Raw genomic sequence first — 12,544 nt, forward strand, 5'->3', positions numbered from 1 at the left:
CCTTGTCATGCATAGTGAGCCACATGGGCCTGTGAGACTTCCTTAGGGATTATATAATAAATGGGCTAAAGCCCAGAAATTTCAGGTGAGACTACATGCCAAGCCATTCGACTTTCCTTTAACAATCGTTGCAATTCATATTTTAGTTTTGCAAAACCTACATGTGGTTGGATGGTTAGAGGGATTGTGGTATCCCCAGCCCACCAGGGTTCAAATTCTGGTGCTCGCATTTATTTCTGCATTTATTTCAGGATTTTCGGCGATGCGCATTCAGGTAGGGTGTGTGTTCACAGAGATGAGTGCATGCGTGTGTGTATGAGCGCTTGTGTCTGTATCATGTAAAAAAAAATCATATTTTAGTTTTACATCGCCCGTTAAAATAATCATGATACGCTCTGAGCCTGACGTGAGAAATTATATGCTTTCTCTTTATTCTCTAATGGATTTGATTTTATAGAAACAAAAGTAAGTGGCGTGTAGAAGATACCCGCCCACCCAAATTGCGTGCGTTCGTGCATGGCCGCCTCCGCTTCCTTCGTCTAGGCTGCCAAAGAAATCAGTTTGGTGTTTCAAGATTGTTGCTAGAGACGAGACATGGTCTACGTCGGGAGGAAGCAATTAGCAATGCAAGGCGCTCCAATGGTCCATGGAGACAGGAATGTTTGCCTCTTCAATCTTTTTTCATCGGATTGCCGGGATCAGCCACATTTATGCAAATCTGGACTTGACGATAACGAGATATTAGCGATATGATGACAATGACTAGTGAACAGTGCCATTGTTCACCTAACCTTCTGTGTGTTTGAGGGGTTCTGTGTTGGTTATGAAAGATCACATGTCTCTCTCTCCTTGACTTTTCGGCGGTTAGTGGGCCAAATGTGTCGGCCTATTGGGCCAGGAGGCAACTGGACATTGACTTGTCGTCTCTAAGCAAGCGCAGAAAATTTCCCCCAAAAAAGGTATGTGCAGAAAATAGTAGACGTTTCCCTCATCAAATCAAAAAAGAAACGAAAATAATAGACGTTGACAATGGTCCACGTAAGACATCGTTGATGAACACCAGAGCATGTTGAGCGACCATCCGATGAGAAATTGATGTATCAGGTCGAGTGCTAGTTAGATGGGTACACCTTTTTTTTGTTGCGCGCGCGAGAGCGAGAGCTGTGTACACCTTTGTCATCATCGGTGTTCTTCACGGCGCGTTTTAGTACTCCCTCCATTCCACAATGTAGTGTTTTCTTTATCCACATGTTTCAATTTTGACCGTAAATTTAACTACCAATACCGTTTGCGGCGGGAGCAAAAATTATATCAGTGAATTCGTATTTGAAAAAAGTTTTCAATTATATAATTTTTTCTCCCGCCGCAGTTGATCTCGTTGGTTAAATTTATAGTCAAAGTTGGACCTCGGGAAACGCGGGCACACTATATTTTGAAATAGAGGGAGTATATCCTTGGAGTACTTCTTTAGTGGGCGATGACAGCGGTGTCGTACAAACATACAATTGTGGATTACCAGATGATGATTAACCCAATGCTCCACGAATCTTAAATAAATAAATAATCCGCCTATTCCATTTTCACTGTGACAAAAACTTTGCCACCGACGTGCAGGTTCAGCGCAACAATGTTTTATTGATTTGGTTTTGTTTCTAAAAACATGGAAGCAAACTACTTGAACATAGGTGCTAATTACCATTCTGAAGTTGCTAAGAGCATCTACAACCACATATGATAAACATGGCCCCTCAAACACCAGCGGGCACGCCCGGGTGCGTACGCGGGCAGTGACCGGGCATGTCTCAAATTTCATTTCTTACATCCGGACATTTCATACTAGATTCTTATATTCATACAAAGACATGCAAAAGAAATAGAACCTACATACTACGTTAATTCTAGCTACTCATCATCGAAGATCATGACGATCTTCGTTCCCGGCTCCGACAGCATGGGCGGCAGCTGCAGCTCCGGCTCCTCCGCTCCGGCCTCCTCCGCCTCTATTTCCGCGTCGAGCTGGGCGAAGAGCGCGTCGGACTCTGCCTGCTCCCGCCGGAGGAACGCCCAGTTGGCCTCCACATAGGCATCATCCTATATGGACTCCAGGATGGCATGCTGCTCCGCCATCTTGTTGGACTGGGCGATGGTGAACTCCGCCTCCGCCTGCTCCAAGTTGAAGGCCGACATCTGCTGATCCGGCTCCTCCACCTCCATCGGAGCCATCTCCTCCTCCTCCTCTTCCCCCGACTGCTCCTCCTCCTCCTCCGGCTTTGGCAAGTCCAGAGGCAGCCTGGCAGCGATGTGGGCGGCACGCGCGGCTTGCCTCGCCTGGATCTTCTGCTGGATCTCGTAGCGGCGTTCCGGCGTCAACATGGCGTAGTAGGTGATCTTGCTCTGGACCATGGCGGAGTGCCGGAGCATGGGCGAAGTGTCTAACTGTGGGCAGAGCGCCGAAGCAGGACAGGGAGGAGGTGGATTGGCTCGGACCCGCGGCGCGGTGAGGGGGGGGGATGGGTTAGGGTTGCGGGACGTCAGCCGGCTTAAATAGCCAGATTTGGTCTTGGGCGGCGAGCCGGAGCGGCGCCACGCGACATTCACACAGCGGCGACGGACGCGGCGTTCATCGGACCGCCGAGTTTCCGGGCGTTTCCGCGTGGGATCCTGCCGTCAGACCGACGTGGCGAGCGTGCCCGGACGCCCACGTATCCGCCCTATATTTGAGCTGGATATGGGAGTGTCGTTCAGTCCGGACGTTTGAGAACCATTTGAAAGGCCCATCTGGGTCAAAAAATTCTGGCCGAGCTGACCAGAAAGCTCGTCCGGGCGAATAAGGCGTGTTTGAGAGGTCCGGCTGTAGATGCTCTAAGAGCAACTCTAGCACACCCCGCAAAACACGCAGACCCGCAAAATTTCGGCGAGTCTGCGGGCTCGACCCAATTTTCCGGTCAAAACAGAGGCCGCATACTCACCCGGCCCGCAAAATTTTTGCCACGGGCCACAAACTGCACGCCCCGACCGCTATATCTACGGTTCCGCGGCTGGTTTGCGGGTAGAAACCTAACCCCCGCCGCCGCACGAGCCATCCGATTCCCCACCCCTTCTCCACATTTCTCGTCGTCGACGACCACCTCCGCGCCTCCAGCCGCCATGTGGGGCCGCATGTGGAGCTCCGGACGCGGCTCTGACAGCAAATCCGGCGGCCGAAGCGACCCGGAGCGCGAGCAACGCGTCCGGTCCGGCGGCGCGAGGAAGCACGCGGCCCGGAAGTGGACCAACCGCGGCCTGTCGCCGCTGGCGAGCTTCTGGCGGAGCGAGGCAGAGGAGTACGACCGCCGGCGCGCGTCCTTCTCCTCCGCGAGATCTTCGTACGCTGGGAGCTCATCCTCCTCCGGCGCGGGCCTTCTCCCCGTGAAGAGGGAGTGGTCGGAGAACGAGGAGGATCCGGAGTAGTTCGACGTCCTCCCCGTCAAGGAGGAGCCCGCTCCTCTCCGCCGCCGCGGAGTCGTCAGGCCGGAAGACTACGTCACGGATGTCAACGCCGTTGCGGGTGCCATCGCCGAGTGGAGCGTGCGCGAGGAGGCGGAGCGCCGGCGCCACGCCGAGAAGCTCGAAGACCTCAAGTGGCGTCAGGCGGTCGCCGCCAACCTTGCCGCCAAGGAGAAGGCCGAGGAGTGGCACCGCATCCGCGAGGAGCAGAGGGCGAAGTACGTTGACCTCTGTAGCTCCGGCGAGGAGGATTGAGCGTCCTTCTCCTCCACGGCGTCGTCCATTTGCCGCGACCTCGCCGCTGTCAGATCCGACCCCTTCTAGTACTAGTTAACGTAGTATGTAGTATGAACTATGCTTGTAGTGTGTTGATCATGTAAAATCTATGTAGTATGTGATGAACTACTCGCGTCAACAAGGTGCAATTTCTTCCGTGAAAGTGTTTTTTCAAATTATGCGGTTTTAGATACGATTTCTGTTCGGTCGCGCTAGTTTTCGACCAGTAAACGCGATCTTCGTGAAACCACAAACGCGTTTTGCGAGTCAAATTTTTACGGAGTCTGCTAGAATTGCTCTAACAACACATACCGTGTGGTAGCGCAGCAATGTTGTTACTGACCTAGGAAGTGTCATTACATACGGACGCGGAGTTTCTGCACCCGAGCTCAAATGAGCTCGGGTGAACAGTAAAATCAAAACTAAATCAATTTTTTTAAAAAAAATCCAATTTTTTTGGGAGAAACATTGACAAAAGTTTTAAGTGCTTGCAAAAATTCGCCATGAAATCACATTTCTAGAAGGCGTGGCAAAAAAAACAAAATCAGTACTCTGAAAAAGCTACTTTCAAAAGCATTTTGGAGCACTGAATTTGTTTTTTTTGCCACGCTTTACAGGAATGTGATTTCATGATGAATTTTTGCAAGCACTTAAAACTTTGTAAATGTTTCTCTCAAATTTTTTTAGAATTTTTTTTATTTTTTTTCGATTTTACTGTTCACCGAGCTCAAATGAGCTCGGGAGCAGAAAGGCACTTTCGATTACATACTCGTATTGTACAATCGTACAGATACTATCACACCCATTCATGTGAGCTTACGAGCAGGGGAAAATAACATGACACATGGATTTTGCGATGATTTGAGTCTATCCGATATATCTAAATAGTTTTTCTTTGAGCGGGATATCCTTTGTTTTTGAATAGTTGCAACTTACTATCTATTTTTTTTCTTTTCATGCAACTATGCCATGTCATCAAGTTATACATGTGGTCATCAGTTTTAATTTATGTACTAATCTATTCATGCAACCATGCAACCTCAGCAACCATGCATGGTAATTTATTGTGTGTGTCTAGAACACATCTAGATGTGCTCTAATTATTGCATGTTTATTTGTTTTACTAATTTTTGTCCGGATATAGACGGTCATGTAACACTTTTTTGTTGCATGACTTACATATATTCGTACATTATACATTTGAAGCAAATATATGTAGGTCAATTTAATAGATTTCTATTTCGTACAACATTTATTTCACATGCTTTATATACTTTATTGTTTTCAAAATACAGTATGTGCCACGAGCATTTTTAAATTTGTTTTTGCAGTAATTTTAGTTTTATAGGATCTATTTATGCATATGTTTTACTAAGGTTCCCGCAATAACGAGCGGGGCATCATCTAATATCTAAATAGTTGATCTTCACTAACTTTAATTTTCTTAACATGCAGCCATTCACATTACCAAATATATCACATCATTATCCACTAACAATATTTTGTAGCACATGCAATGCATACCCGAATTTAATTGTTACAACTCAAATGGTCGAACATACATGCATACTCTTTGTTCACGCACAATTATTTCTAAAAATAATAGCTTTTGATTTAGTTCATTTTGTTTGTATGAAATTAATCTTCAAATTCCCACAACAACGTTTGGGGAAATCACCCGAGTTATCATAGACAAGCAAACCATTGTCGGTGCAGCTACGGGAAGAGCAACACATTGCCAATCACTAGTCTAATTAATCAGTGTCTCAGTTTTCAAGCCAGCTGCAGAGGAGCTCCTGATTTATCCAAGTGAATGAATATCAGACGACTTTTCCGTGAACCTGACAGAGGATCAACCGTCCAAGCACCACTATATTCAACTGAAGCAGACAATCGGTCGTTCATCTTTATATATAAACAAAAAAAAGCAGAAAAGAAATGGCGACATTTATCTGTCAAGCACAACACAGGTATGAACCGCACCTCTGAATATTCCGTGGCGGTCCAAAAACCGCGGTGATAATCTAGCAATTGCTTGACACGGCAACGGCGACCGTGCTCGGTTGGTTGGCCCGTCGCGCGTCAACGTTACGAGGCGATTAAAACCACGGCGTAGGTGGCGTATACTTTCGCCCGGTCTTCCCACGCCACCACAGCGGCGACGAGACCACCGAACAAGAAGAAGAAGAAGAAGAAGAAGCGAGGTTTCTTGCTGCTCCCTCCCACCGGACGATCGCGTCGCGTCGACCGTGGCGAGCACGGCCGCGTCGTCCTCGGTCTCGGAGGCGCCGCCCACGGACGTAGTGAAGAGGATGGCCGTCTCCAAGGACGCCGCCGATGACATGATGCGCGTGCTGTCCATCTACGACGCGCGCTTGCTCCCCATGTCCCCTCCGGTGGAGGGTGAAGCGGCCGGGGAGGCATACGGATGCGATGAGAGGGAGGTGGAGGAGCAGGAGCAGGAGGAGGAGGCGTTTGCCGCCGCGGAGGACGTCATCCGCCGGTGCAACTCCTCCTCGTCGTCGTCCGGTATGATTGATTACCTGTACGCCGTCGACGACGCCCTCGCCGCGGCCGCGCTCCAGGGCGGCCTCGCCTCCCGCGCGGCCGAGGCCGTGCAGGCCGCCATGCCGCGCCTGGAGGAGGAGGCGCGCGCGCTGCTCTGCTCCTCGTCCGCGCGGCGCCTCTCGCTCTCCTCGGACGACCTCGACGACGCGGCCTCGCCGCCCGACGCGTCGCCACGGCTCTCCCCGCGCGCGACCGCCTCCGTCCGCGGCGTCGCGGACCGCATGCTGCGCGCCGGCTACGGCCCGGAGCTCGCGCAGGTCTACGTCACCGCCCGCCGCGACGCCCTCGCGGAGGCCGTGGCGCACCAGCTGGGCGCCGCCGAGCCCGTGGCCATCGAGGAGGTGTTGAGGATGGAATGGGCGGTGCTAGACCAGAAGATGCGGCGGTGGAACCATGCCATCCGGGCCGTGGTCAGGACCCTCCTCGCCGGCGAGCGGCGGCTCTGCGACGAGGTCTTCGCGTCCGACGAGGAGCTCGGCCACGAGTGCTTCGCCGACGTCTCCAGGGGCTGCGTCCTGCAGCTGCTCGGCTTCGCGGACGCCGTCGCCATGTCTGCGCGCGCCACCGAGAAGCTCTACCGCACGCTCGGCATGTACGAGGCGCTCGCCGACGTCGCGCCGGAGCTCGAGGCCCTCTTCACCGGTGACGCGCGCGAGCTCTTCGCCGCCGAGGTCTCAGCCGTGGCCGCGCGGCTGGGCTCCACCCTGCGCCGCACGATCGAGGAGTTCGGCAGCGCCATCCAGGGCGAGTCGTCGAGGAGGCCCGTGCAGGGCGGGGAGATCCACCCCATGAACCGCTACGTGATCAACTACTGCGGCCTCCTCGCGGACTGCCGCAGCACGCTGGACATGATCCTCGTCAACACCGCCGATGCGGTCGACGGCGACGAAGCCACCGGCGGCGGCGGCGGCGCTACGTCGACGCCGTCAGGGCGGTGCATGCTCGAGCTGCTGACCCGGCTGCTGAGCAAGATGGACGAGAAGTCGTGCCTCTACGACGACGCCGGCCTGAAGCACATATTCCTCATGAACAACCTCTACTACATCGTGCAGAAGGTGATGGACTCCCCGCTCCGGGAGCTGCTCGGCGACGACTGGATCCGCCGGCACCGCGGCCAGATCCGGCAGTACGAGACGGGCTACCTCCGGGCGTCGTGGATCACCGTGCTATCCGTCCTCAGGGACGACGGCGGCAGCGCGGCGCCGACGGTCAAGGACAAGGCGAGGAGCTTCAACGCGGCGTTCGAGGAGCTGTACCGGAACCAGACGGCGTGGAAAGTGATCGACCCGCAGCTCCGGGAGGAGCTCCGCATCGCCGTGTCGGAGCGGCTTATCCCGGCGTACCGGTCGTTCCTGTCGCGGCCGAGGCCGCAGACGGGATCGTCCGGCGGCAGCCGGCACTCGGCGTCGAAGCACGTGAAGTACACCCTTGAGGATCTCGAGGACTACATGCTGGACTTCTTCGAAGGCGTGCAGAAGTTCGTCAAGTGATCGGGGGACCAGAGCAGAGGACCTCTGCTTGTGACTCTGCAACATTCTTCAGAGGCAGCTTTGTGCTGCCTGGATGTGATCGGGCGATGCACTGCGGCACGGATTCATGATTTGTTTTGCTAAGCATTGCTCACCAGTACTAGTAGTACACGTCCATTGTCGACACATCTGTAAATAGGATAAGAACTCGGGAGTGTATATATAGTGCATCGGATTTCCATAAAACTTAAACTCTGACATTAGATTTTTTTTAACACAATACACACGCAAGCGCTCATACATACGCACATACACTCGCCCCTATGAATGTACACATACGGCATATCATCTTGAAATTTACAAAGTCATTGTAGGCACTTCGTCATCGACGGAAACGTCTCATCCCACCGAAAGCGTATCGCCGAAAATCCTGAAATAAATCGAGGAATAATACGAGCACCACGACTTAAACCTTGATGGCCGGAAATACCACTGTCCCTCTAACCATCTCAACCATAGGTTGGTTTGCACATCAGATTTTTAAAGGTCCAGGGCCAATGCTTTGGTAGTCGTGCCATGATGAGCACGGATTGTAAAGCAAGGCTAGTGGCCACGTCAACGCTTTGAATCTATTCGGGCGCTATGCAAATAGTATGAATGCATTTTTTTAGCCACCGCCCACTCACTCGGAGCCGGACCCTATAACATTGTGGAGAGATGTCACGGCTTGATATCCCTTCAGCAAAACAAACGTGTTGTGCTAAAAACAAACTCGTGTGTCCAAATCAAAAAAGAAAGAAAGAAAAGACTCGTTGTTCCCAGCCGGACTCCGCCACTGCTAACACTACAACCCTCGCTCGCGCTGCCATGATCCGCTGACCTCACGCCAAATCGTCGCCGCGATTGGACGACCTATAACCTCGCACACAGTTGTTGTTGGTTCGCCGCCATGGTCCATGGATCTCGCGCCCCTTCGATGTCGCCGATTCATTAACCTCCCGCGTATCTGCCTGCGCCGCCGCCGATTCGTGGACCTCACCCACACCTCCCACGGTTCGTCGCATTATCATCCCCTCTGCTAAAGCTTCCTTGTTCCATCAGCTCCCGAAGGTAAGAACACGTTTCTGAATTTTTGAAATCATTGTAAAAACTGATTCTATTGCTGAATATGTATGAATAGATACGCTTGCAAATGTAGTGTTCGGTTTCTTTCTTGCTTCTAGAAGAATAATGCATGTGAAAATATACATTAAAATTTGAATCCATAAACCAATTGGCACTGATTTATATTGTGATTCGTGAATATAAAAGAATACACATTGCCAATCATAAAGTCCCACCAAGTCGTAACATAAGAAAATAGACGTCCTTATAGTGCCAAACAAAAGGAACGCCTACCTTACTTGCTACTTGTACTCTACCATTCTTAACATGTTTAGAGTACAAACTACCAAGTCGTAACATAAGAAAATAGACGTCCTTATAGTGCCAAACAAAAGGAACGCCTACCTTACTTGCTACTTGTACTCTACCATTCTTAACATGTTTAGAGTACAAACTGTAGCATCCAAAATAATTTCGACTGCAACCAAAATGGGTCAGCATCTATGTCTTCAACAATAGGAGTTGTCAACAGACCAGTGAATTTTCCATAAACTCACATTTTTTTAGAGTTTGCTTCATTCGGTAATGGTTTGGCCTGTTTTGCTGATTTTCTTAGACAACCTTCTTTGCCGGACTAGTCTGTGATGTTATGTTCTCCTTGTCTTCCTGTTGGCTGATGGGAAAATCTTCTCTTTCTTTTCTCATTGCGGTGGCAGATGGTGCTTTGCTTGTTCACTTGTGTTGCCTCTCAAGGAATTTTTTTCTTTTAGAGCCTTTCTTCTCAACCCCTTTTTTCTTCAAACGAGCATCACTCAAGAATTCATTTGATGTTTGAGTCACCTGCGCATCACTCAACAATTCATTCGATGTTCGTGTCACTTGGACTTGGCATCTTTCTTCAACATTAGTTGTGCATGCTAATAAGTGCATTCTCGATGACAATACAACGTTCCTCGGAGTTGGTTGCTAGAGTTGCCAACTCACAACACATGTGTATAGGAAAATTGTATCGGGTGATGGCATCCAACTTCGTGTTGGGGAACGCAGTAATTCAAAAAAAATCCCACGATCACGCAAGATCTATCTAGGGGATTCATAGCAACGGGACGGCGAGAGTGTGTCCACGTACCCTCATAGACCGAAAGCGGAAGCGTTTAGTAACGCGGTTGATGTAGTCGAACGTCTTCTCGATCCAACTGATACAAGTACCGAACGTACGGCACCTCCGCGTTCAGCACACGTTCAGCTCGATGACGTCCCTTAAGCTCTTGATCCAGTTGAGGATGAGGGAGAGTTCCGTCAGCACGATGGCGTGGCGACGGTGATGATGAAGTTACCAGCGCAGGGCTTCGCCTAAGCACTACAATGATGTGACCGAGGTGTGTAACTGTGGAGGGGGGGCACCTCACACGGCTAAGAGAAACTTTGGTGTCTCTTTGGGGTGCCCCCTCCCCCGTATATAAAGGAGGGAGGAGGAGGAGGCCGTCCTAGGAGGGGCGCGCCTATAGGGGGAGTCCAACTAGGATTCCCAATCCTAGTTGGAGTCCCCTTCCTTTTCCAAGAGGTGGAGAGAGGGAAGGGGGAGGAGAGGGAGAAGGAAAGAGGGGGGCGCCGCCCCCTCCTAGTCCAATTCGGACCAGCCCATGAGGGGCGCGCTGCCTCCCCTTGTGGCCCTTCTCTCCTTTCACTAAAGCCCAATAAGCCCCAATACTTCCCCCAGTGAATTCCCGTAACTCCCCGGTTCTCCGGAAAATACCCGAATCACTCAGAACAATTCCAATGTCCGTATATAGCCATCCAATATATGAATCTTTACCTCTCGACCATTTCGAGACTCCTCGTCATGTCCGTGATCTCATCCGGGACTTTGAAAAAACTTCAGTCATCAAATCACATAACTCATAATACAAATCATTATCGAACATTAAGCATGCGGGCCCTATGGGTTCGAGAACTATGTAGACATGACCGAGACACATCTCCAGTCAATAACCAATAGCGGAACCTGGATGCGCATATTGGCTCCTACATATTCTACGAATATCTTTATCGGTCAAACTGCATAACGACCTACATTGTTCCCTTCGTCATCGCTATGTTACTTGCCCGAGATTTGATCGTCGGTATCCTCATACCTAGTTCAATCTCGTTACCGGCAAGTCTCTTTACTCGTTCCGTAATGCATCATCCCGCAACTAACTCATTAGTCACATTGCTTGCAAGGCTTATAGTGATGTGCATTACCGAGAGGGCCCAGAGATACCTCTCCGATACACGGAGTGACAAATCCTAATCTCGATCTATGCCAACTCAATAAACACCATCGGAGACACCTGTAGATCATCTTTATAATCACCCAGTTATGTTGTGACGTTTGATAGCACACAAGGTGTGCATCCGGTATTCGGGAGTTGCATAATCTCATAGTCAGAGGAACATGTATAAGTCATGAAGAAAGCAATAGCAATAAAACTAAACGATCATAATGCTAAGCTAACGGATGGGTTTTGTCCATCACATCATTCTCTAATGATGTGGTCCCAATCATAAAATGACAACACATGTCTATGGTCAGGAAACATAACCATCTTTGATAAACAAGCTAGTCAAGTAGAGGCATACTAGGGACACTCTGTTTGTCTATGTATTCACACATGTACTAAGTTTCCGGTTAATACAATTCTAGCATGAATAATAGACATTTATCATGATATAAGGAAATATAAATAACAACTTTATTATTGCCTCTAGGGCATATTTCCTTCAGTCTCCCACTTGCACTAGAGTCAATAATCTGAAGGAAATATGTCCTAGAGGCAATAATAAAGTTGTTATTTATATTTGCTTATATCATGATAAATATTTATTATTCATGCTAGAATTGTATTAACCGTAAACTTAGTACATGTGTGAGTACATAGACAAAACAGAGTGTCCCTAGTATGCCTCTACTTGACTAGCTCATTAATCAAAGATGGTTAAGTTTCCTAGCCATAGACATGTGTTGTCATTTGATGAACGGGATCACATCATTAGAGAATGATGTGATGGACTAGACCCATCCATTAGCTTAGCACTATCGTCGTTTAGTTTATTGCTACTACTTTCTTCATGACTTATACATGTTCCTATGACTATGAGATTATGCAACTCCCGAATACCAGAGGAACACCTTGTGTGCTATCAAACGTCACAATGTAACTGGGTGATTATAAAGATGCTCTACAGGTGTCTCCGATGGTGTTTGTTGAGTTTGCATAGATCGAGATTAGGATTTGTCACTTCGTGTATCGGAGAGGTATCTCTGGGCCCTCTCAGTAATGCACATCACTATAAGCCTTGCAAGTAATGTAACTAATGAGTTAGTTACAGGATGATGCATTATGGAACAAGTAAAGAGACTTGTCAGTAACGAGATTGAACTAGGTATGATGATACCGACGATCGAATCTCGGGAAAGTAACATACCGATGACAAAGGGAACAATGCATGTTGTTATGCGGTTTGACCGATAAAGATCTTCATAGAATATGTAGGAACCAATATGAGCATCCATGTTCCGCTAATGGTTATTGACCAGAGATGAGTCTCGATCATGTCTACATAGTTCTCGAACATGTAGGGTCCGCACGCTTAACGTT

The 12,544-nt window shown here is 49.4% G+C and overlaps 1 protein-coding gene across 1 annotated transcript; it reads left to right on the forward strand.

Moving 5' to 3' along the window:
- Window positions 1-5,675: 5,675 nt before the first annotated feature.
- Window positions 5,676-8,079, forward strand: LOC147959284 (exocyst complex component EXO70A1-like). Its single transcript, XM_087536442.1, has one exon. The coding sequence runs from the start codon at window positions 6,075-6,077 to the stop codon at window positions 7,818-7,820; it is 1,746 nt and encodes a 581-aa protein (XP_087392568.1). The 5' UTR covers window positions 5,676-6,074; the 3' UTR covers window positions 7,821-8,079.
- The last annotated feature ends 4,465 nt before the right edge of the window (window positions 8,080-12,544 follow it).

Source organism: Triticum urartu, chromosome 7A (genome assembly GCF_056163025.1).
Source record: "Triticum urartu cultivar PI428250 chromosome 7A, HENAU_Tu73, whole genome shotgun sequence".
NCBI lineage: Eukaryota > Viridiplantae > Streptophyta > Magnoliopsida > Poales > Poaceae > Triticum > Triticum urartu.